This window comes from Athene cunicularia, assembly GCF_003259725.1.
Source record: "Athene cunicularia isolate RWA chromosome 12 unlocalized genomic scaffold, athCun1 chr12_part1, whole genome shotgun sequence".
NCBI lineage: Eukaryota > Metazoa > Chordata > Aves > Strigiformes > Strigidae > Athene > Athene cunicularia.
In genome coordinates this window covers 18,996,217-19,023,666 of record NW_020799116.1, presented here as the reverse complement: position 1 = coordinate 19,023,666, position 27,450 = coordinate 18,996,217, and the positions used below count along the sequence as shown (strand labels likewise).

The window sequence follows — 27,450 nt, the reverse complement described above, 5'->3', positions numbered from 1 at the left end:
TTTTACCGAATGCCTTGAAATATGATGCAATCCCCCCAAACTGTAGGATAAAAATATATAACAACGTAAAGTATGCTTCTGCATGTATATTGTTTTCTGAAGGTGCATTTCACAATTGTTTATTCATCTACACCTAATTTTAATAAGCATTTCTAAATACTGTTATATTTAATGTTCAGTTACATTACCGTCTGTAAATAATAAATTTCTAGGATAGAAGTGAAAATACCTCTCAACAGATTTCTCATATTTCCACTCAATATTTTTTTCACCAGGAAAAATTCAGTTGTTAATATCAGTTTCAACAACTTGGTGTGTGGATGATAATCTTGTTCAAACGATATTCAGGCAGGATATCTGGCTGCACTGCCCTTGATCAAACAATCAGATTCAAACCCACCGGATATACATCTTAGCAAGATCACCACTTAATGGCAGCGCCTATAAACAAAACTGTTCTAAGTATTTCCTGCTAAATCTACCTTTCCTGTTAGGTTATGCAGTTAAAGGCTCATCTCGAACACAAAGGGGAAAAGGAACAATGGCAGGTAGGGGAACAATGGCTGCTGCAGGAGGATGTTCAGCGCATTGTCCAGGTGCAAGATGAGTCAGTTGGAAAGGCTCTCTGGATCCCTTTAAAGACTAAAATGGGTTACTGTCTTTGGTCATGCAGAACTCATTACGGGATGCTGGGGAGGAGCATTTGGGTATTGTTCAAGAGATAATATGAATTGTAAGGAAACAGAGGGATAATGGTATAAAAAGGCCCATTCACATGTAAATAAGTGGCTTGTCTGACCATGCCCTGTGCCTGAACTGAGTGTCTCAAACCAGGGACAGGAGGGATTTGTAGTGCATATATGTATGTAAGTATGTATGTATGTATGTATGTTTTCTACTAACAAGTCTGTATCCTAATAAACCAGAGAGCAAAACAGGATGAGGCCTCTGGTACTGTGCATGTTTGTATGAGTGCATACTTTCTGCCTGCGATCTACGTGGCCAGCTGTATGTGCATGTATTGTGTGTACGTTCACGTGCAGGATATAGGCTTGGCGTTGTGCCTGGCTGGACCTAGGGGCATGGAGCTGCAGCAGCCTCAGCTCTCAGGCTACTGAATTCAGCAGCTCTTACCATCTCCCATCACCATTCCAATGCCCTTAGCAATTTCAGAGACTGGACTAATTGCATGACATTGCACACTTACATGAGAGTTTCCTTCTGTTTGCTTTTTTTAAGCTAACTTCCAATTCCCTCCTCCATTCTTAACCTTCCTCAGGACTGTTTCCTCAAATTGGAAAATATTATCTTCAAAATACAAGTTAATGAGAATTATAAAGGCATCAAGAAGATATGACTGTAACAGAGAATGGGCCATGCTCTCTACTGCAGCAAGACACCATTCCATTGCAATAAAATCACACTGTCTAACTGTGTAGTGGAAAGTCAGACTCAGCATCTCTTACTGCTCCATTCCATGCCTTATGTATAAATATTTTGAAGTAGAGCAACATTTAAAAAAAAAAAATCCTCTGTAAATCACTGTATATCTGTAGCTCTACAGATATTCTCATTACTCTGATGGCAAGATTCTGGAGAAATCAGGAACGCTGCAGTATTTGGAAATTACATTGTGATAGAGATGGCTGAGAGCACCAGAAGCAGATGTTTCAGTTTCCTTTCTAGTCATGAAGAAATACAGTCCTTTCAATGATAATCCAGAAAACAAATCATTACGTGAGCAGAGTACCAGCAAAGCAGGAAACAGAACCAGAGCTCACCTGGATGCTTACTTCTTTCTAGATCTTGGGCACCTGAGTCAGAATTGCCACACTTCTGTTTAGGATTCAAAGCCAAAAATGCAAGAATTGCACTGCCAAAGTAGTCAAGGAAACAAGCCCCATGTTCTCAATCCATAGGCTACTGTCCCATTGTATGAGACACACACATTAGACTGAGGGAGGGAGAAAGGCAAAGAGTTAATTTAGGTCCCTCTTTATTAAGCTATTATATGAAAGATGTGCCATACAGTCTTCTCTCTTGTGAGCTGTGTTTTTAATGAAAGTGACTATGGCTGTTGTGTTTAGCACAGGATTCAGTGTCACCAGCACCTTTAGAGGTCTTCTGGGCCTGCCTATACAATCAGGCCCTCACTAGATATAGGCAGATATTCAGTTTCATTGTTTGCAAACAATAACTAATGCCTCTTTTTATTGAGTTTATGTATTAACTTACATATTCAATGACAAGAAGCCTCTGGTGTTAAGACAATGGTAGGGACCAAAATGTAGGCATCACATTGATTTTGAAACCACTGAAGTGTTTTTCTAACTTACCATTTTGGAAAATAAAAATCCCTACTAAATACATACTAAGCTACATTGTTACATCATATTTTATATGTATCTGTATACTTCAGGGTCTTTTTTCATCCTGCAACTTCTATTCAACCCAAAATCTTACTCCCCCTGAAAGTAGCCTATGCTACTTTCAGTGAACTTCCCAAACCTTTTCACAAAGCAAAGATATAGTCTCTATCCACTACAGAAAATTTGCTCGAGTGGTAAGATATATTCAGAACTATATTTTGGTAAACTACTGTTTACACAATGCGCCAATATTTAACTAGTTTTTGTTTATATGTTTCTACTGTCAGATGGGCAAAGATATTACTTGGTAGTTGTTGGTCTGGATCTAGAATACTGCGCTCAGTTTTGGGTTCTCCAATACAAAACAGACAACTGGTGAAAGTCCTGTGAATGGGCACATGGTTGGAGCAGGAGAGGATGAGGGACCTGGGCTTTTTCAGCCTGGAGAAGACAAGGCAAGAGGGAGCACATTAAGAGCAGTCTTCCAAAACCTACAAGCAGTTATTAAGACAAAAGAGCCAGTCAGATTATTCAGTGGTGCATAGTGACTTGATGTAAAGCAACAGCCATTAATACAAACAAGAAAGGCTCAGACTGGGTATTAGAATAAGCTTTCCCATGAGGACAGTCAAGCATGATTGGAACAGGTTGTCCAGAGAGGCTGTGCAGTCTCCATCCCTGGAGGTTACTGAGACATGACTGGATGAAGCTCTGAGCAGCCTGGTCTGACCTCACAGCTGGCCTTGCTCTGAGAGGGTTGAATAAGAGAGGTCCCTATCAACCTGAATTAGGATTCTTATTTATCTTAACATCAAAGTTGCAGGACTTTATTTACACTAGTATATGTAAAGCTGTATAACCAACCTGTGAAGCTCACTGAGCTTGAATGGAATCACACCAGGAAAAAAGTGCTATAGCTTATTACCACATCATGGAGGGACACAGTGAATGTTAAGAAGTACTTTACACTAGTGTAAGCACAACTGAAATGACAATTTTACTAGTATCATAAACTGATTGAAAACTAAAAATGCAGCCTTTACCACAAACAGTGCTGTTGGTTTTAAAAAAAAAAGAAAAAAAACAGTGTTGATCAAGTCTAATTGACTTTTAAACTCACTTGTGATTTATTTAAATCACAACTACAAGATTTAAAGATTCTCTACTAAGCAATTTTTAACTCAGCATCAATAGTGGATCTTATTGCTCCTGAAGTGCAACTGAATTAAATAATTAAATTAAACTTCTGTCCTATTGACTCTTAAAAGTAAAAAAACCCAAAAACCCAGAAACTAATACTATAAGTCTTCAGAGCTCCTAGCAAGACAGGGCTCTTGAGAAATAAGTCACTTCATGAAACTTCTCCCAAGCATATTGACATTTTTTCCCTTTTTTGTTTCCCTCCAAGAGTACATGTCAGCAAAATCAGGGTAAGATATGAACAAGCTACTGTGAAGGCAGTAGGGATTATTTTTTCCTGCTGCATTATGTAACTGAAGAATAGTGTGGCAAAAGGAATTAAGGCTATCTAGAACAAATAGTAGCTGGTAATTTTGTACAGCTTCAGTATTACAAAAGCATATACTGCCAAGAATGATGAGATAACCCACAAAGCCTGTTATGGCACACTTACTGACACCCCCCACAAATGTTGATTAGTACAAAAGCAAAAGGGACATAGACAATTTGGAATAAATTAAACACAAAGTACAGACAGTAAAAAAGGAAAAATGGAGGAAAAACACCCGGTTACTTCCTCCCAGTGTGCTATTCAAATGTATAAATTTAATCAGTACACTGATCAGGCTGTATTCCTGCATTTCTAGGTTATCTGGTGCAGTTAGAGTGGGATTATCTCACCTGAAATCTCAGCTCCTCCTATCTCAACATTTCTCTTTTCACTCGAGTGGGTTTAGGTATCTCAGCTGATTGTTAAGAATGTACGAACATTAAAAAACCCCTTCCCACTGGCAATAGGAGGTAGTACTACTGCTGTGCTCTGAGGTTGTTGGACTAGGGACATTAGGGCGTACATCCCTGTCCGTTCCCATTTCTCTGTTTATGGACGTGTTCATAAACTTGTCAAATTCTCTTTGTACCTGCTAATACTGCCTATCTTCACAACATCCTGTGGCAGTACAACCCAGATGATTACCTGCTTTATAAAGTAGTATATTCTTCCATCTTTTTTAATGTCATCTCCTACCAATTTCATTGAGCATCCTTCATTCTCATACTGTTGTATTCAGTAAACAACAGTTTACCCTCCACCATGGTTTTCTAAGGCTTGGTCATAACCCTTCCCACCCCACTTTTCCCCTCTTCAAGCTGAAGTTCCCCGAGTTCTCAATCTCTCTCATACAACTCCATGCTGCTAAACATTTCAGATGCTCTACTCCATATCTTCTGTAACTACTGTATCCTTTCTGGGAAGAAAGATCAGATATTTACACAGTAAATCAAGACAGGTCAGCACTGAAGTGACCTTCCAGAATTAACAGTATGGCAAATTGACTATATTTGCACTCCCCAGAACAATCTCTCAAAACCAAAACACAACAGAGCCAAGACACTTATGAAGAGTACAAAAACCCTTTCAATAATTGTGGTGTTCTGTGCCAATCATCAATGTTCAGCTTAATTGTTGGGAAATAAAAAAACAAACTTCACATTGCCAAGATGTTAAAATTCATTATCCTACTGCAAATACTATTACCCTTAGAGAGATAACCTATAGGACAAATTCTATACCATCTTCAATCCTCACTGCTGAGACTACAGAAAATTTCTAACCTCTGATAATTTTTTAGTTGCTGTACCAGCCTCTGGAGTGCAAGCTACAGTAGATTTCAGCCTCCAATGACTTATGCCTGCAAATTAACCTGGAACGAAGTTATCCCAAAATCAACGGACTGTAAAGATAGCTTAAAGCTAGTTTTGTACCAACTACCTATGTAAGCTGCACTTTATATTTCTTGAACACAAAGAAGAATATTCTTCCCAAGCTTGAATTGCTGGCCTGAAAACACTTGCTTGTAATGCACTTTATTAACGTTTTACTTGTCTAAATACCAAATATATTACAACATACATTACAGATTTAAACAAGAATTTTCTCCTGAGCCATCCATCACCTTTTCAGGTTGGCCGATTCTACAGTAAATTTATCATTTGGAATGTTTGCCATACTACATCAGACCCTGATGTCAAACAGATGGGGACAGAAATGCAATGTACACTCTTGTTCAGCTGGGCAAATAGCAACAACTGAATATCAGAAGGAAAAGGCATTCAGGCAATATACCTCAATAATAGAAAGGAATCTCAAGAGCTAGTGCTGGAGAAAGAGAAAAATAAAGTATTGAGAGAAAATAAGAGAAAAAGTGAAACTGAAAGAATATCAAAGAGAAATACATGATGTTTTTAGGGGAATGGGAAGATTGACTCAGAGAGTAACATTCAATGAGATAAAGATTAAAATTTATATACAAATACTAAATGAAGTGATCGGAAAAAAATGGGTCAAGAATTTAGTTTGCATCTCACTTCTAAAATATTTTACATGTATATTACTAAAAAGAATTATAAAAGTAAACCTTTGTGCTTTTACATAATGAGCTTATGACTAGACCTGTGGTACTATATCCTCTTAGTAAAATTATAACATGACTGTGGGATTAACAAACAGGAAAATCTGGATTGTGAGAAAGAAGTGTTTCTCAGACATAAATCTTTAACAATGAGGTGGCAAGATGAGAAAAAACGGTGAGGTACATTGATTTTTCCCCCCTCCATAAGCACTCTCTCTTGTGAATCCAGCAAAAGACTCCACTGAAAGACCACATATTTGTTTCAGCCTTTGTTAGGCTTTCAGTCTCTCATTTTTTTTCCAGCTTCTCCCCATGAAAAGCCTTTTCTGGCTGTATGCTGACTACCTCATTTGTGGCAGCTGTAAGCTTTAGCCAGATAGCATATAAAAAGAATGCTTTTTACCGATCCTTTAAAAATACAAATACACTTATTTCATCTTTATGATGTTTTTGGGTTGGCCATAGGCATTTTAACAATAATCAAAACGAAAGCAGCAGGTAGAGAAAAATCAGTTCAGCATCACTTAAGCATTCATACACAATTTTAAATTTACAGCAGACAAAAATCTGTCATTTCAGTTTTAGTCTACAAAGTAACCCTTTAGCTAAAAGAATGTGCAAAGAGAAGATGCAAGCAGATAAACCTCTGAAAACTTTCTGTCATGGAAGACCAATAGCTATTAAAGCTGCAAAAGGGATACGCTGGTGCCGTTTAGATACATACATTTTCCCTTCTGAAGATTTTTGTTGGAGGTTCACAGAGCAGTATTAGAAAAGAATGATGTACAAGACTTATAGTGACCCAAGGGAAAGATAATACTGATTAAAAAAAATTACAAGCATGTGATTATAGAGTTGGATTCTGTTACGGGTTCTACCTCCTCTCTGGGAAGGCAGTAATGGCTGTTTGTGTATGTTGAAAACTAAGGGTGTGAGGAAACAGATGTGAAGAATAACAGCTGGTATAAACCTACTTAAACATTTAGGCAGATACAGCTGGTACTTTGGGTGGTGTGAAGGGAAACCATATTAACAAAACACTTCAGATTAAGAGGAAGAAAAGGGAAGCTCGCTATCTTGCAATTTTTTTCATCACAGTACTAGGACTTTGGATTGCTCCAACTGGCTCCATGATTTCATTTGTCCCTGACAAATGGAGAAGTCCAGTATTTAACAAGTTTTTTCTTCTATTTTTTAGTGAATAAGAAGCTAAATATGCATTAAAAGGACATCAAAACAGAAATTTGATATTCAGCACGTTCCATTACTGTAACATTAAAAATTCTGCAGTTGCAACATATTAACACCATTATCTAGAAGGCCAATATTAACTTAAATTACATAACCAAAAACCACTGGTTTGAGATAAACTAAAACTGAATGGTGATAAAATGCCAAGATAATCCAGATTCTATTGACAAAGACAAGAAAGAAGACCTTCTTCCCTATAACTTGACATTTTTGCTACAGTTTTCATAACTGTTGACAAAAGAAGAATGGAAGAGCTGCCTCCGAGACACTCTTTCGTTGGACTTCTCTAATGTATGAAGAGATATTCAAGAATCTTTCAGTGAACACTAGAAGACATTTTTTCATTTATAGTTTCCCCTGAATGTCAGATTTTCTGTTGCTGAATGCACTTCTCAAAGAATAACAAAGTTCTATAACCCGCCAAATTATTTTATTAATTGGAATAGTGGCCACAGACCGCAAAGTAATGTCAGCTGTATCTCAGCCCATCTGCAAAGCAGATCTTGCCAGCATTTATCCTCACTGAGAAGAGATTTAAATATTGCTTGCAGTCTCCAGACACTCTGTGGCCTTTTTATTACAACTGTGAGACCACATTTCATAGTAAGACTTTGTTAGTTCAAAGTTCAAAATCACAAATAACTAAAAGATTCTTGCTTTAAAAATGCTGACTTGCTTTAAGGTTTCTGGTCATACACTGTTGAATTCACTTGCTTTCTACTTCTTTTGTTGGTCACCATGACTGATAAGGAATAGGAGATTTGGCATGAGTAACTATTCCTTTCATCAGGTAAAATACAGCTTATTTCTTTGGTTTTGAGATTAGCATATTTTTAAAAGATCACATTAATAAAAGTGCAGCTTTGCCAAGTCACACAGATTTGGGCAATATTCAATAATTTCTGAAGCATTTCACATACCTGAAACATCTGTGATGATAGTCATTACATTCTGTGAGCTTCTGGAATAATAAAGGAGCAAAAACCAGTGCCAACAGCATGAGTTTACCTCGCGAGAAGGATAAAGCAGCAAATGCAGTTTATACGACCTTGATATTTAATATCTCTTTAGTATCTCATCACCCAATATATACGAAGCGTTCTTCCTAACTCTTTCCCTTCTAGGAGTTACTCACGTGTAAACTTTGAGAACAAAATCCTTCTCTTCTTTTATTTCAGAGATTGACTGAAGTACATCCATGATGCTCAATACTGCACAGCCATAGGGGCGGCGATAGTGTAAATGAGGAGGCCCTTTTTTTGAATCATTGAGCAGCATGCGACCTAAAAATTAACAGAAATTTATAACATTAGAGATTCATATGCATCCATTCTGTCTATTCTGTTCTATTACCCCTCTGAGTATGCATACCTACAGTAAGTTTCAACCACAGCTTGAAGTCTTTCCTGTACTTCTGTACCGGGTCTGGCTGAGGTGGAGTTAATTCCCCCCCACAACAGCCCTCACTGCCGTGCTGTGTATTGGTAGCTACAAAGGTCTTGATGACACACCCGTGTTTTGGCTACTGCTGCGCAGTGCTCGCACAGCATCAAGGCTGTCTCTCCAGCACTCCCCCGCCTCACCCAGTAGACTGAGGGTGGACAACATCTTGGGAGGGGACATAGGCAGTACAGCTGACCCCAACAGACCAAAGGGATATCCCACACCATATGTCATCTGTTCAGCAATAAAAGCTAAGAGAAAGGAGGAAGAAGGGGGCATATGTTATTACAATGTTTGTGTTCCAGAGTAACCGCTACACATACTGAAGCCCTGCTTCCTGGGAAATGGCTAGACATCACCTGCTGATGGGAAGTAGATAATAAATCTTTTGTTTCACTTTGCTTCTGCATGTGAGCTTTGCGTTGTTTTATTAAGCTTTCTTTATCATGACTCACAAGTTTTCTTCGACCTTATTTTCTCCCCCACCCTGTCCTGCTGAGGAGGGGAGAGACAGAGCAGCTTGGTGGGCAACTGGCATCCAGCCAAGGTCAATCCACCACAACTTCTCACTCTATTTCTTCCTATACTGTTTCAAATCCAGATGTTCAATTGAACCTACCTGACACATTGGGCTACTTTGGTTAAGGCACATCACCTCATTTAGCTACAAGAACACTCAAGGGCAAAGTGAACAGCGTCATGTCTGGCCATCTTTGATTTGCAGCTCCATGACACATATTTGTATCCAGCTGGGCTGATTACAAATCATCTGTTGAATGAGCTAAGACTACAGCTTGTACTCACCTCTCTGCATCCACGCAGAGATTCACTGTGGTCCTTTCATTGCAGTCTGGTATTTACACCAATTTTCACTTTATACAGTTGCTTTAAGGTAATGTATTATATTTTGTGTCATTTATAATGTTTGTCTTGGAGTGCATAAACGAGAATTCTGAGGTATGAAGCTGTTCAATGATTAACTTCCTATTGTTAAAGCAGTTTCTTAATAGAGTAAAAAAATGCCAAGACCAGAAAAATCACTATAATAATCTAAGTCAACTTGTAACGTTACACATAATAATTTGTCCAACACTCCTTACATCAAGGTTAAAAATCTGAGCTTGAACTACAGCATATCTTTCCACAAGCCTCATTTACCATCAAGTGATACAGAATAATTCTAACTTTTAGACACCTTATGACACAGTGAAGTCAGATAATGAAAAACCAATCCTCTAACACACTGGTGACTCAGAAGGCATATTGTTGTTCACACTATGGTTCAACTAAGGACAACACTATGGTTCCACTAAGCTGTTTAGATCTTTTGCACTTCAGAAAAGGTATCTGTGGCTAGTAATGGATGTTAGTAGTGAATGGGCTGGAAATAGTGTAAATAACCTTTCATGGCAAACACTACCTAGCCATTTTTCAGTTAACCAAAAACCTGAAAAACATGAAAGACAGAGCACTACTCAGTTGTTTAGAATAATACAACTGAAAAGACTGTATGTTGTTCCTATTATATGTTGTTAACTTTCTAGGATTAAATATTTGAAATAAATATTTAACCTAAGTATAACTTGTCAATTTCTCAGTAAAAATATACTCATTCATAATTTAGAACTCTTTAATTCCCTGTTACTAATGATATCCTTTTCAACTAGAGCTTTTTTCTATCCAACACCTTCCATGTAAGAAAGATTCTAGTAATTTAGTTCGCATAACAAAAGTCATATAGTCACTTCACTTAAACACATTGCTGGGTTAAAAAATTCATCTAGCTGTCCATGAACTACTTTGAGCATTGTGCTATACTGTATAAAACACTTTTCAAATTGATCTTCAATCATAAACACTTTCCATTCTTGCTATTGCAAATCTCAAAAAGAATAAATGAAGCCTAGACTGGCCTGTGAATAGTCAGAGAAGCCTGCTCTATAAAAGGTGACTAGTCAAATGAATTACCAAGTAAGGGCTTTCTTCCTTGGGTAGGGTCAGGTCTAGGCGCTATGCATCTGGATCTCTCCTTTGCATATAACTCTATGTGAGCTGCCAAGACAACCTGGAAAGAAGCAAGTGTACACTGCGAAATGTTGGGCTGCGAGCTTGATAGGCTTCCAGCAGGCAGGTACTGCTGCTAATGCTCCTTTTTGGTGTCAGGAGGTAGAAAGAGCACCTGACAGGTGTGACAGCTTTCCTGCTCTTACGTTTTAGAGACATCCCCCTAAACTTGAATGTGGGTGCTTGGAAGCACTGCAGACTCTTACAGCAGCAAACACATATTTATATGTATTTGTCTAACAGCCTCTGATTTACTACATGTGAACAGCCAGGTATGCTGATGTCCTGCCCTGTAAACTAGCTATATACATACATTGTCACTAAAAAGACCTCATTTGAAAGTTTGGTACATGAAACACAAAGCCTTTTTAGTTCCTCCCTCCTCCCTCAAATGGGATGTTTAATCAACTATTTTGTTTCAGACTGATAAAAAGAAATCTCACTGTTATCGGTAACTTTATAACACTTAGCTACATATGGTCTGAACATTAATCTCAGTAGATAGGTATGGTCTATGATTTGAGTTTTCTCACTAGTTAAACCATTATAATGTCACTTAGTTACAACATACATTTAAAAATATTGTTAATTAAATATATTTTAGGCATTAAATCATACTGTACCTATTCGAATTACATGGGCAACTATGTACAAATCTCTCTTCATGTCCTTGCTGCTGAGATCCTAAAAGATTTGAAAAAATATATATTAAAAAAAGAACACATTGCACTTCCAAAATAAGTGCATACAAAACTCTCATGAACAATAATAAGGACTATGCAGTATTACTCTCCACTCATTTAGTTCCTTCATCTTTAAATAAGGAAAAAGTATTATTATTTCTAATTTACAGACAAGAAAAATAAAGTATAGAAGGATTATATTTGATTGGAATGATCTTTAAAAGGAAAATAAAAGATTCTGACTCAACTGACTAATGATGCTGTATCAGAATTCTGGCAAACATTTAAAATGTTAATTTAATCCTTAATTCAAACACATCATTAGACTGCAATTCCTCAGAACAAGCAGAAGTCTGAAGAGAAAAAAAAAAAAAGCAGAAGACTCAGAGACATGGTTTATTTTAACGCTTTTAAATGTGCAGCCTTAATCCTGTTTCATATGATATACGTTCATTATGAAAGCAGCAAGGCAGTCTCTCAACCATGCATTGAACCTACAGGCTCTATCCATATGAGTTGATGGGAGCCAAGGGCAGCTAGTTCATAGCTAACCTGCTTAAAAGTCCAAAAGCAGGGTAGGCTGCATGCAAACTGCTGACTGGAAATGCTCTCTGCTCCATTCTAACTACTGAAACATGCCAAGGGATTATTTGGGGAGCACAGAAGTTGGAAAGGGCCATGTTTGGCTAAACACATTCTAACAGTTTAGTGACACAGATGGTCATTCTTATATTTAGTATATTGAAACAGTGATAAGGTATTGGAAAAACTAAGAAATAAACTCAGTTTTAAGATTAAGTAATTGCTTAGCAAAACACAGGACCTGAAGATCTCCCAAAAGTTGCTTTTATGGCAAGCAACTATATACACTGACAAAAACTCTGAAATTTCATGTCACAGAACAGCAAGTCAAAACTCTTAAAAATGAGCTTGAAGAAAAGAAAAAATGAGAAAAGAACCTACAGAGGAGTAAAAAGAAAATCTGAAACTAATGAAGACAAAAAAGTAGCACTGACCCTGACAAGACTTTAATATTAAAGAAAATAAATTAAGAAAATACACAGAGTACTTTTCAATAATTCGTTACTCCGGCACTTTTCATTCACATGTTAGAAACTGTCTTAAATGCAGTTTCCTTAGCATGTTGTATTTTTTTCTGATAACCTTATAAACAAAGATGAAACTCTAAGACATTTCCCTCTTCCTTTTTTTTTTTTTTTTTTTTTAAGAAACATTTCTTCCTAAGAGCATTAGCATTGTTCAGCAAGTTGTCTTATGTTACTAACCTCCAAGACAAAAAGATTTAAAACAGCTATTATGTACTGCAAGAATATTCATTCATGTTTTAGACTCTGTTGCAAAAATACTCCTTGTGCTCTACAGCAACAGCTGCTGCCTCTCTTTCTCCACTCTACTAAGCATTATCATCTTATTATTATGTACTGACTTAGGCCATACAGTCTCCAAATTCTCCCCAAACGTACAGGGCATTGCTCCAGTCATTTCTCAGGAGAAGAGAAACTGGAAATGCAAAATTATTGATGTATTCTTCCTAAGAATGTGGGAGAGAGTGAAGTGCGTAGACATGTGAAAGAGAAACATCCAAAAAGAATGTTTTAAGATCAGTTACTGTTGTTCACTTAACTCCTCCCCTTACACTGACACAACTGACATCACCTCACATCATTCTAAAACAATTTTTGTTTGCTTGTACAAAATATTTTAATGTAGGGCTTTTTAAAAACAGCTCTTGGGCTCGATATATGACTTTGCAAACAACCTGAGATAATAGCTATGTGTTCATGTTTCTTTTTTTCCCTTTTAATTGATTAAAGATATCCGTCCCAGTAATAGTCACTTCTAAAATGTATAGCTGCGTGGGAAGAACACCAGTGGGGCATTCACCTATGCACAAATATAGCTTGGCCATCTACTACTACTTTTCTTTTGAAAATACAATGCAAAAATAAACTGGAAAAAATATCAGATTCAGATAAAATCTTGTATTTTTCTTTTGAGAAAACCACAACTAAGTGGTATTAAAACCACTGTCAAAGGAAATAATGCAATTTTAATATAAAGGCAGGAAGAAATTTTAAACTGTGGACATCTAAGTTCGGTCTTCCTAGTTTGAACCAATTTAGTGAATTAAAAATTGTACTTTGCTGGAAATGAAAACATGAACTTTAAGTCACACAGCAAATTTCCTCACCGTCTGACTTGAGAAACCAAGTCTCAACAACTGAGATTATGATGGCAATGCACATAAATACTGAACTTCAGATTATAGTTATGTACAGCACAATAACATCTGGGCACAGTAACAGAACTGGGTATAAAGATAATTTATTCTAAGGAGAAGTTTCAGCCCCTTTCAAATAGCGTTATATTGCTACATTACAGCAGGCAAGCAACAAATTCATGGCTGAATCTTCTTACTGTTTAAAAGGAACACTATTTCCCTGGGCAGCATATGCAGAGTTGCAAATATGCTGTTTGGAATGCTTACTAGCTAGCAGATCATGCCTCTATGAAGCCAAAGAATTAAGCTATATAAATCTTCCTTAGCGTTTTCTCTATTTTGCTGCTACATGAATAAGGGAACATAATTTCTAGGCTTTCTTCTCACCTAACATACCAGTGTAGCGTATGGTAGGCTTTATCTTGCATGTCTTGGAGAAATTGAAGTCCCATGATAAGAAGGGATTTGACATAGTTTTAATCTCAGCAATGCCTGACAATACGTTTCAAAAAGAAAAAAAAACTTGGGAGATAGTACTTAATACTCTACAGAGTCATAAATTTTTGAAAATATCTGTGATTTGACAGGGGGAATTTTATTATACTATCAGATTACCAGTTCTAATTAACAACAATTCAGAGAACTATATTTTCAAAGGGCAGCTGTCAAAATATCAGAAAACGGTAGGGCATGCACATATTGCTCGGTTCGCACTTTAGTCACTTTTCAATTTCACGAAAAATATACTGTGTCACAGTCAAAAGACAAAAAACGTGGGCACAGATGGCCTTGTATTTCATTTTGTACAGCAGCGGCTTTTTACAAGGCGAGAAATTCTTACTATGACACGGACCAAACAGTTAAAAACCCTGTGAGGAAGTCTTCAGATAATTTATTTGCACAAAATCCACGCGTGTGCTCTAGGACCCAGAAGAGGGCAAACTACATTTACTATTTGTTTGCATGCAATATAAAAAAATGAATTTCCAGAAAGATGTTCTTAGCACTGCATCCACGGGGGTTTATTTCCCACATCCTTCTGAGCTTCTTAAATGACACTAGTTGATAAACAAAGTAATTTCATTACAATTCAAATTGCATGGCTTTTTAGAAAAATCATCTCTCATTTTTTTCTGCCCAATATTTGGTATGGAAAAGAGTTACTCTATAATAATGGTTAGTTCTTTACAACACTGCTTTCTATAAAGGGCTAAATGTATGTTAAAAAAAACCCAAACCATCCCCAAAACAGTAGAATCAAGGGTACCTGACTGGCAATAATTAAACAGCTTTATCAAATTCAGTTGCCAGCCTCACAGACAGTAAGGTATTTAACAAACATAGCAAGCTTATATCACGTAGTTACTTTTTAATTCAGACACAGGAATGTTTCTAAAGCATGCATAGGCTGAGGTTTGCTTGAGTGAGCTTTAATCTTCAGAGGAAGCAGTTTGTCACCTTCAGTATGATATGACAGCAGATCTAAAAACAAAGCCTAAGTAATTTTGATATATTACACGAGGAGACAGCTGAATCCCTAGAAGCAACAGAGATAGCAGGAAAGACATGGATACCTTGAATTATCTAAGATATGCCTCTGGGAAAGATTAGAGGTTTAGAAAGATAGTGGTGCAGGGTGGTGGGGGAGGGAAGAGGAAATCAATAAAGAGATTTCAAGTCAAGACTAACACAAACTTGGGAACAAACCTGAAAATCACAGAACTATCTTACTTTGGAAGCATTTCATAATTAAGAAGTTACAATAAGATAGAAGCATTGTAGATAAAATCGTTACTCAAAAAGCTATTATTTGTTGCTCCTTTGCTACATATTTTAAAAAAGTTCTTTGAATACACTGATGAAAAATCTTGTATTAGAACTGTGCAATTTTTTTTGCAGATAATTTTCCCAACTGTGACAACTCCTGTTATGTAGAGTATACATTCTACCAGAGAGAGTGACAGACAACATGTCTAAGCAACTCAGAGAGCTGATACTGCAACAGCTTTGGTATTTTTATCTAGTTAAACAGAAAGGTAGCTTGGGAGTGATCTCTGGTCAGAAGGATAGGTGCTACAGATGCTACAGGCACACGTCTGCAATACTCGGGGCTGGCCTCTTTTAGACTGGGTTGACCCCATTCATAATATGCAGCAAGTCTCTTCTGGAAATACATTATGCCCCTAGCTGTAGTGTATCATTATTCTTTTGTATTTCTGAAAAGATGTAAAGACTGGTTTGCAGGTCACTGGAGCAGAACTGTTTCAACACTGTTCACAGTGCAGCATGAAACAGGACAGTTGTTACGTGACCCTAAGGCATCAGTGTAGATGGGGAAGTTTGGTGGTGAAAATCTTTTTAAGAACAATGAACCTCAGAGGCCAGGAAATGCCAAATTTGATACAAACCTGTGCTGCCTTTTGGAAATAACCCCTAAAGCAATTCTTAATCCTACACTCAACCTTTTTGTATGATTCTTACAGCGGTGCTGAAGCTTGCTCCCTGGCCAACTTTCTTTTAGAAGAGAGGAATACTTGGTTTTGAGTTACCAGCAGTGGAGTCACTGGTGCCAACAGCAGTAGTGAGACACTGTTACCTCTGCTGACGTTTAATCAGCTGGTAGCACTTCACTGATAGTACCAAAACCAGAACTGCTACTGAAGTCAGCATCAACGTCAGTGCTATTTTTGGATTGACCTGCATCTCATATCCAGATGGAGGCAGAACTGAACATCGTTACATGTGGCTAGATATTGTCTGTTCTTTAAGAGGAGAAATTCGGCTACCTCCTTAAAGGAGGAAAGGGAATGGTGCTGGGAGCCATGCCTATGTCAGTGTCCAGCACTGTTTGACCTTAGAGGGCTTCACTGCTTGAACTAAAGCTTGTACCAAAGCTGTCTGCCATCTTTTTTCTTCACTGGAGGTAAAAATACTTCTGTTAAAGAGCTTCTAGCATGTGCACTAGCTAAAGGTGAGTCACGATGGAAGGTGTTTATCACACTTGGGATCTGAAATTCTTTACAGCTATTCTGTGATGAGCTGTTAAGTTTCAGTGTCTCTAGATTTCCATATTCTTTCTGAGAAGTGACAGATAAAATCATGGTCTGACACATGATTGTGAGGCAATTCTTAACAGAATTTAAGACCAGTGCAGAATGGATATTAAAGATTGAGTGTTTAGAAACTCCTATTTTGGCATAACAAAACCCATAAAGCAAAAAGGCAATTAGGTGAGAGGTGAGTCTGAAGAATTAAAAATAAGTAAATCTTAGCTGGGTATTTCACTCCCAACTGAGGTATATCATGTGGTAGGAGCCACAGATGGGTATCACTTATCCTGTCTTTCTGGCACAGATGGTTAAAGACTGCTGGTACAGTTGGTCATGTCTGCTTTGCGTCAGGACAGAGTAGCTATTTGCACAGACCTGCTGTAGAAACTTAGGAAGTCAGAGTGTTTCCTTTATTACAACCAAGTCTCTCTAGCTCAACCTGGCTGCTGCTTTTGCAGCACATCCTGGTCTTTCTGTTCCCTCACACACGTGGTGCTGTAAACCTGAGGCTTCTGCTGTACCATCTACCTGGGGCTGCTACAGGGACTCTTGAATGGGCCATGACAAAAATCTGTTTGTAGAATTTTCTGTTTTCTTGTGTGTGTGTGTGTGTGTGTGTGTGTGTGTGTGTGTGTGTTTGTAGTTTTTCTGACTTTGATTCAAAAAAAAGTGCCTTACTTTAAGTTCAGGCCAGTGCAGCTTTCTCCTGTGCCCTGTTATTTAAGAGCATAGTACAGGCAACAAAAATACTCAAAATTTCAAACCATAAGCAGAAACAAATGCACTTAAAAATAAGTACTTCAAAATATTTACTTAGCCGTAAAATTAATTTGGAAGTACATCCATTTCCTTATGTTAACCTTTAGTTAAAACTGTAACAAAACTTAGAAACAGCTTCCATTCTACTCAATATATTGGAAAGGAAGAATCCCCCCCCCGCCCCCCTCAGGGTGACTACATCTACAATCATACTACTGTATGGGAAGAAGAAAGGGAACAGACACGTACTGTGAAAAGTGCACACATTCGATCTATCTTCTCTGGATTCCTGGGACCTCCGTTCTTGTTTAACCTCACCATAAACCTCTCACTAAAAAGGAAACAATATTAAAAAAATAAACAAGAGTTTCATGCACACACTTCAATATAAAATAAAGGTAGATTTATTTTTTTTTAAAGATGTACTAGGTATCATATTTTTTTTTAATTCCCAAAGCATATGAAACAGTATTCAATGATTTAGGTAAAAATCACATAGAATAGCACAGCAGACTTTTAAAAGCAAGTACTCTGCATGTGAAGACGTCATGTTGATGCATATTCATGATGCAATAACATTAAAATAATGTGAATATATGAAGCACAGGATCTGAACACAAGTACTTCAGGCAAAGGCTAAGGCATACTTGCTGAGGCGTATACTGCCTTTGGTAAAACTTAGTTCATTAAAAATCACTCATAACTACAAGTAACAAAATACTAATTAAGTAATCTCCTTCAATATACAGTATTTACAGAAGCAACATATTAATTAAAGCACATTAAGATTCAATTGATAGAAATGCTTATCAATCAAATTAAACAGTCTTTTACCAGCAAAAACAGCACGTATAGCCAGACTGCAAAATAAATAATCCTTACTATAGGTGGTAAACCATGGACATTGATATTGTATCTTAAGACAGAGAATTTATGTATACAAACAAATGAAGAGTAATTTAGTCACTAGATGTGTGACAACACACTAAGTATTGATCAGAATTCCCTTCCTACAGATTCACAGAAATAATGTAAGAGGACACCATTAAATCTTCAAGTTACATTTCCATTATATCACATATCCTTTATGACTGTATCAACTCCAGTAACCTTTATTTGACTAAAACAAATTTTCCAGCATATTATCTATCCACTGTTGGCCTGAAAAATATGAAAACGTAAAATACACACTATTTCTATTGGTAGCTTGCTCCAAAAGGGTATTCAACCCTACTGTTAAACCACATCAGTTAACATGAGCTTGGAAATACCTTGTTTCAGTGTTTAGCCACTACTTTTTGTTACACTTCTAACTACACTTTTAACTACATGTTAAAAAAAGTCCTTTAGAAAAGCTGATTTCTTGCAGGGTGGTGTTATCAGTCATTAATTATGTATTCAAGTATCTCTCCAAACAAGTAAGTAATTTAACACTTAAATTCAGGAAAAAATGCTGGAATAATTTTATAGAACTTACCCATAGTGTCATTTTTCAACACCATTTCATGAACAGTTCTAAAAATTTAAGTTTGTAACAGTCCAGTACTGGTACCACCTACACCATGAATACAAATACACACATATGTGTATTTCACACATGTGAAATCAAGTCCCTGCTAATCCTAACTGTAATTTATCAAACATCACACATTAGCCTTTTTAGCACAGCATTGCGCTGTGAGTTCATTTGAAGCAACCTGTCCCTTATAAATACTGATACATTTTCAGAATTGCTACTTTTTTCAAAATGGTCCCTAATTCTGTGAGCATGACTCATACATCTTGTTATACACCTCTGCATGTTTATTTGCTTAACTTGCTAAGCAATCCAGATCATGCTCTCTGTTTCACTCTTGTTGTTATTCACCATTACACCATGTATCCCACAACCTCATTCAGCAATTATTGTAATTAATATGCAGTAGATTTTTATATGCCTTATATTGCTAACATGCCCCAAAGAAACCCATAAGAAACAGATATTTGATGATGTCTTTATCTACAAGTACTTTAAGATGTCAATTAATAAGTTAGGAATGTTTTAGCAAATGCTTTAGCAACATGGTATGATCTAATCTTTCAGTGGGAATTTTCTATTAAGTGGAGTGCAGTACACTACTACAACTTCAGTACATTACAGTAACGGTTACACTACAACAATATTACATCTTCATATCTATCTCTACCTAATAGATAAATCGCAAAAAATGAAGTGAGAATTTTCAAAATAAGACCTGTTTTCAATAAAAACACATTAATTGCATTCTTAGCCGTTATCATTTACTCAGTCTGGTGCCCATTACTTTGCTGGTAACCGGTTAAGGTTGTGAAAGCACACAGCAGCAATGCAGGCAGGATGGCCAAAGCTGCTTCTCCCTGCTGTTTGCCTCAGTCCTTTGTTACTCCTGCAAAAGGGCCACGCAAACAGGACCTCCAGTGCTACCTGAGCAACTCCATTGTAGAACTCTAGGTATTAATATAACTGAAAAAGGTGTTTGTTAGCAGCAGTTACAGTTGCTGGCATTCAGCTCTCCCCACTCAATGAATTTCTGAAGAGGAACAAGCAGGACAGCTACAGTGATGCCCACAGGTAAACCCTGGTTAATACAGGGAATAAACTAGAAGATAACTAACTTTTATACCACCAATCTCCAAACAGGAATCATGCTTTATATCATTAAAAATATTCTGTAATTTAAAGAGGTATCAACTCAGCTGTGTTCTTTCCAAGCTGCAGCAATAAACATCAATATTCAAAAACACTGCTTAGGGAGACTTTAATTTTAATAAATACATTTAATTTTAATCCTTGAATCAGTTTAATTCTAAAAGCTTTCATTTAGAAAGATTAGGAGGTAACATACATTTATATTTGGATAACGTGTCCTCCCATTAAGAAAAGTTCCTTAAACAAAATAAACAAAAAGCCATTACAACCTACAGAACTACAAAAGTTACTTTCATAAAGTAAACATTGGTCCTTTTTAAAACTGAACTTGAAACAACAATAATTAAATGACTGTACACTATTTGTTAAACGTAAATTTACCAATATCCTCTACTAATACACTGAAAAATAATTACTATGTTCAATTCATATTAACTGTGTCCCATTTTTAAGGATAAGACCACAAAATAGTTCTATACTGCACAAACAAGATCTCCGGCAAACTATTATTTCACTTCTGCTGCTGGGGATGTAATCTGGCCACCAAACAGGGGCACAACAGATGAACACAAAGCTGATACACACAGGATCAGGAGGAAACAAGACAGCAAGCAGCCTGCCAGTGGAAGATTATGAGCAATATAAATCACATCTGCAGGGGAAAATGTGCTCACTGGTGAAGATGTTCATCCAAAATCCAAGTGTAAATCACAGCTGGTTCACTCATATTTTATTTCAAATCCCTGGAAGTTATTACAGCCTACATAATAAACACCTGACATATCTTCACTTTCATAGCAGTGGTCAGATCAAGGCTGATTCTCTTAATTCACAGGATGACTGATGTTTGGAGGGGAAGCCAAACCACTATCAGAGCATCAAGCTCTTCTGTGAGATGAAGAATTATTTACAGAAAGAGAAAACAGAAATTTGGAAATGTACTGCTGACTAAGAGTATTTTCACCATTCTGGGATAAAAATACAGGAAACACATACTACTATCCAATATTATAGAAGCAGAAGATGCTGGTCCACAAATAAAGATAAACTAAGTCAAGTTGAAAACCCGACAAATTATAACAAAGGCTCTCCATATGAAAGGTCCATCTCACCCTACTATCCTGTTTCCAACAATGTCCAGTAGCGGATAATCAGGGAAACAACGGAAGAATAAAGAAAGCATACTGTAATACTCTGCCGATATGTACTACTGGTGTACACCAACGCGAAGCTCAAGAATAGCAGCATAGCCCTGGATATACTGTACCCAAGCAAGTATTCAGGCTGTCATGCTTAAAAAAACTCTCATTAGCCTTTTACAGAGTTACTATTAGAGAATAAACCCTGTAGTCATTTATAATATATCAATGTACCACACAAACACCGATATATGCATTATATAATTTAAAAAGAAATAAAACTCATTAAATTAAAGTTCTTCAAGAAATAATGTTATAACTGCTCTTTTACCTCCACTGATCTCAATAACAAGATTACATATCATATTTTAGATCTCCAGTAAGTTCTATTTTTTTCACTTCCAACACAGGTTTTCTTTGAAAAATTATTTCAGCACTAATGAGCATTTCATTTTCATAACTGAAGTTGAATACAATACTGTATGCCAAAGAATCGTGTGCAGGCTGTCCCTCTCACAATGGCAGAGAAGGGACTGTCGAGTCTTTGAGCTGAGATAGTCTATTTATACTTGATTCATTTCCAAAAGTTGTATTGCTTAGTCTGCTTTCAAAACATCCAAAGAGATATTCTGGAGGCTCACTTGATAGCCTCTTGCAAGGTTTTACTCCATTAACAAGCAGAAATCGTTTAAAATTTGCAATTTATCTTTTTTTCTTGTTACAGCCACAGAGAAAATCTGGTTCCTGACACTGTATTCCAGTGCTTTTCAAGAAATGAAGCAGACCAACATCTTTTTTCAGCTGCCTATTCTTCAATTGTTCCTTTATTCCAGCACTAACTCAGTAACAACCTTTAAATTCCTTCCTTTAATTTCCAATTCTCCCTTAAGTCCTCTTGAGCTTGTGTCACTAAATAATTAAGGGGACTTTGAGGCAACCAGAGCATTTGAGAACTGTGGAACATGAAGAAACATTCAGTCAAAGGAGAGATCCACCACAGGACAAGGAGGATGAAAAGACAGCAGTGCTAATAGGCAATCTTAAAAGACCAAGCCACCTCAAGTTCTTCCACCTTCCCTTTGCAGGTCATTTCTCCTAAACTTAGAGTTTTGTTTCTCATCTCCGGAATTTCTCTAATCTTTGGTATTACTGTTCAAGTTTCAACAGTTTACAGGAACCAATCTAAATATTCTACTAAGGCCTCACTAATGCTGATAATGTTAGCATATCCTGGAATGGAACTTGAACCTTTTTATACTGGTGACCCATATTATGAACTAGTTTGTCAGATGCTCCCTATTTTACAACTGCAAATTTATTTCTATGTCAAAGGAAACCAGGAAGAATAAACCTGTTTTCAACGATCTGAAGATCTACTGCCTTCAGCTGTAATTATAGCTCCTTTTTTAGACATAGATACACACATTTTGGGTCAAGAAACGTTAATTCCTTATTTTGGGAGATACTTCCTTCAAAAGAGTTCAGTCTTCAGGGCATCTATTCCTCAAGTTTACCTTCTGCACAAAGACAAGAGCATGCACAGAATCTAGGCAACACTGAAGTCCAAACATCAAATACGAGTAAACTCCATATGCAAATAATAGCCCATTTTGTATGCATTAAGCATTACTTTTTATTATAATTGAGTATATTCTAATTGCTTAAAGAAAACAGAGACATGCTACCCTGTTCAAAAAACTCTCAAATACATCATAAAAAGAATTAAAAAAAACATGTAGTTGTAACTGTGAAATGAGTGCTGGAAATTAAAATGTGGGGAGGTACTGAGTATTTGATGCGATCTGACTGCTTGATCAAACTACTGTCACAAAAAAAAAAAAAAAAAAAAAAAAAAAACCAGCTCTCTATTGCATAAAATCCAAAATAAGAAATGCACCAAAACAGAGAAAAGAATTAACATTTTTACCTTGTTGAGTTCAGACCCAAGATGTGCCACATCAGTAGCAATATCTTAAACAAAAGCTTATTTATTTCTCTTGTTCCTATGTGCTATAAGCAACGTTCAATTACTCTCACTGCAAGATCTCCTCCTGTGCTAACTCACACCATAGTAAAACCACCTCTTGTGCAGCCATCAGTCAGGTCTTACAATCACTCGCATGATTAGTAATTGCTAAAGCTACTCAAATATAAGAAACATGGCTCTGATAAGCAAAGTCAAATAGCTTCTTGTTCTTTTACTTGAAAGGAAGAAAAAATGAAAGAAGTGTAGTGTCTCACTTCTTGGCTTCCTTTAACTGTCTGAAAAGCAGGACCATACTGAACTGGCATCTGTTTCTGCAAAAAGGAAGGAAGCAATCAATGGTCTGGGACATTATATTTTCAGCATGAAGGAAGGGGCAAACAGGGACAAAATTTACTGTTGGGTGAGCAGGAGTGGCATTATGCCTGCAGGGAGTTTTTGTTGTTAAGACTGTTTGTTTGTGGGGCCTTTTTTTGCATAACATGCGAAGATGACAACAAAAGGCCTGGCAAAGAGCTTGGAATGGATTAGTGAACTCTTTTGTATTAACTCACTGGTGAGTTTAATTAGTGTGGGGTTGTGAGGCAAAAATCCTGACTGTGTATCGATTTATGAATGCAGGTACAGCATTAATAGACGCATAGTGTCAAAGCAACGGTAGTCCGTAGAGAGACTGCAGCCCAACTTTCTGTTTCAGTTCGAAACTGTGGATAAAGAACACAGATTTTTTAAAAAAATTATTTAACAATGTATAGGAGTGATTTTTTTTGAATAAGAGACAGTGACACTTTAGGGTGTCAATCCCTTTAAGAAGAAACCTCACATCTTGTACCTTTCCCATGCCTTAAGTAACAGTTCAGCAGCCATTTCTCCCAGCAACAAATGCCTCCTTCACCTCTTCCATTCCAGTATGCCACAAAACCAGAAAATGTACAAATCCGTTCCCTTGTTTTTCTTATTTTCCTCAGTGTTTCTTATTTCCAGACAATAACTGGGGGAACACTGAAAAACCCCAACTTTTTTATAAACACCTCAGCCTTTTCTCAAAAGCTGTATTTAACTGGGTTTTCAGAATCTAGCATTTGACCAACCCCTTCTAAGAATAAAGAATAAAATATATATTGGTCCCATGACATATATACCAGTGCATAGTGAAAAAAGTCATATGGTAGCAGAGAAGATCATATAACAACTTGTGTTTTAGTCCTTGACCTTCTTTCAGTGTCTCCCTAGGTTTCTTTCTCACTCTTCTAGCATCATATAAATCCCTACCTGCATTAAAAAAAAAAAAAATCAGGAACAAAAATCCAAATATGCTGTCACAGAAGCTAGCAGGAATAAGCTACATACAAAGACCTGCCTAACCAACACAGTTTACCTTTTATTACCTCATACCTCACTCAGTGCCCATTTATGAAATTATAAGAAGCAAGACATTATATCATTTTTCACAAAAACAATAATCTCTTCTAGTCTCTTCTTTTAATGAATGATAATATGCCTGACAATAATTCTACAATAAAATTTGAGTTGGCATATGAATATCATAAGCATTTTAGGACATTATTGTGGAAGCATCATTTTTTCATCTTGAGAATAAACTGTATGCACTGCAAGCCCAGGTCAATGAGGATAGACCTCAGGATGAGCTAGTCATTCTCTACAATAAGAGAAACCTTGCCAACACTTGCTTCAAAAGATTGCAATCTTGCTGTGCACACCACATTTCAGGCAGTTTACCTTGTCAATACCATGAGATACCGTGTTCTTTCTACCACTGTGCATACAAGCACTCCAAGGACATGTTGACCAAGTGAATGGAATTATGTTAGAAATTACTGGTATATGACCAACAGATTATCTGAAAGGTGCAAAAAAAAGGTGCTTGTTTCAAAACATTATAAATTAGCAGAGAAACACCATGGAAGAGATTCCTGGGGTTTGAGGGCAACATGAGGGGAAGATAATTGCACTGTAGTTTCTAAACCTTACAGTTTGCACAAGCTAGTATTTGCATAAATTAACTTGGGAAACTGTTCTCTATATCAGAAAGAAAGTACACTGAACCAGCACGGCAGAGGTTATCTAAAGCCCCAAAGCAGCAGCATCAGCTAGCTTTTCAGGAAAGCAATTATTGTTCTCCAGTTGTCTATGTAGTGGCAGAGGAAAATCCCTGGCTGTATTGCCCTCACTTTCCATTTGTGCTGCATCCTGCAATGTAGTTACCAATAGCAATACAAGGCTTCTCGTATTTGTTTGTACAACTTTACATAACATTAGGGAAAACACAGAATTTTATTTTCATTCCATTTGCCAAGTTTGTCAAAAACTTTCTCACATTTGTCAACTGCAGAAACATTCTTATGCTCAGTGATCAAAATGGTCACTACGGGACAGCATCATATCCTGATGCTTTTGAGAACACCCCGCAGAAACTTTCTAAAAAGGAAACAAGTTTCACATCAGGACTTCTGAACTTTTATTTCAACCAGATGGTCTCATATTCATGAAGAAAGCATGCGTGTATATAAACATTTCAGTCATTCCCCTCTGTCATAAATACTGAGTTGATTTTTCTCTTGGAAGATGATTTAAGCAGCAAGAGAAAGGTTTTCTATTGAAGTACAACTGTTCATGACACCCACATAAGTATATGGAGAAATGGAAAAGTAAAGTTACGATCAAACAGTAAATCATTTTGGCTCCTCCTAATAGCTGAAGTCCCTTGTAAATCGTAGTTATCAGAAATACCTCTAAAAGTTTCCTCTTTTGAAAATATTTCAGAATCCATCTACATATTGGTATTGTACTTTAAAATGCAGAATGCTTGAGGTGATTAAGCAATTTGCGGTCCATTTCAGAGTATCCTCTCTTCAAAGTTCTTCAAGTTTATTATCTGTTAAGCAAATTTACCTTTCAGAGTTCCTAATTCTCACTCATTCTCTTGGAGGAAAAAAAAAAAAAAAAAAAAAAAAAAATGACCTAATCATAAAATCTTCCAGAGCTTCACAGAATGAGTCTTTAGTTCTCAGTTTAAATGTGAGAGTAAGTCAAAGCATATGTACGGAATGATACTGTGTCTATGAAGAACTGAATTTCCATTTATAATTTAAATTAACAGCACACCCTAGATCCCATGCACAGCAGTATTTGAGCAATCCATCATCATTCATAGCAGTCACTCCCAAAACCCTGAGACAGAAAGATCACCTCTGCTGAACTTTGCATATTGTCTGAACAGTGATTCATGGACTATTTAAAATCTTCCCTTTCAGACAAGTGCTCATGGTGTGTATTTGGTTTTTTCCCCTTTTTCTTCTTGGGGAGAGAGAGGGAGGGGATTTTTTTTCATGAGCTACCTTATCCAGCAGATCTGCAATAACCCCAGGTTCAAAAACAAGTAAAGTACTCTGCTTTGGTTATGGAGTGTATTTTATAAAGACATCTTAGAGAACAGAACACCAAATCTGTGAGGGAAATGAATCTGGCCATGAGAAAACGGCTCCAAGCAACACAGTTTGCTTCCCAGCAAATTCAAGCTTAATGCTCATGAATTATTAAGTTACCACATTGGATAGAAGCCCCAGGGGAGGATTACAGAGCTTACAGTAAGACTGTTACTGCAAACACTGAGTTTCCATAGAAACAGAAAATAGTGAAAATAACTACCTGTCATTTCTCTCTACCACATTCAAGGAAAAACCATCGCAACATTAAAAACATTATTAAAGCTTGCAGGAGAAATGTAGCTAAGCACCAATTACATTCTCTTTGGGTTCTCAGGAGTCTGGCACACTTGAACATTTGACACTGTCATTAGTATTTTTTTGTTATTTACATCATGGAAGGCACATATATGTGTTCCTGAAAGGAATCCTCTCCATTAGCTAGAAAAAAATTTAATTTCAAAGAAAAAAATAATTTAAAAAAGACTTGACTCATATAGTGATTCCTTAGTCCCTGCCAGTAATTGAATTTTAACTAATGAAAAGAAAGCCAGACTGACCCTGCCAGATGATACATGTGAAATGCTTTGACCAGAACTGTAGGAAAAACTTCTGATTTTGGATTACACATGTATTTTACAGAAAAAGTATTTTATCACCGTCTCTAACCTGGAAGAAGCTAATGGTTCTGAGTTCTAATACAGCAGTTGCTTCATTTAATTCTTGCTGTACAAACCACATATCCCTCTTACTTGGCTTTGC

General features: G+C 36.8%; 1 protein-coding gene across 1 annotated transcript in view; it reads right to left on the bottom strand.

Moving 5' to 3' along the window:
- DOCK3 (dedicator of cytokinesis 3) overlaps nt 1–27,450 on the bottom strand; it is a 205,599-nt gene that overhangs the window by 90,641 nt on the left and 87,508 nt on the right. Inside the window, exons 11-13 of the mRNA XM_026857605.1 lie at nt 17,701–17,782; nt 11,341–11,401; nt 8,346–8,493 (exon numbers count right to left, since the gene is read on the bottom strand). Of these exons, the coding sequence (XP_026713406.1) occupies nt 8,346–8,493; nt 11,341–11,401; nt 17,701–17,782 (291 nt within the window). The remainder of the gene's footprint in view (nt 1–8,345; nt 8,494–11,340; nt 11,402–17,700; nt 17,783–27,450) is intronic.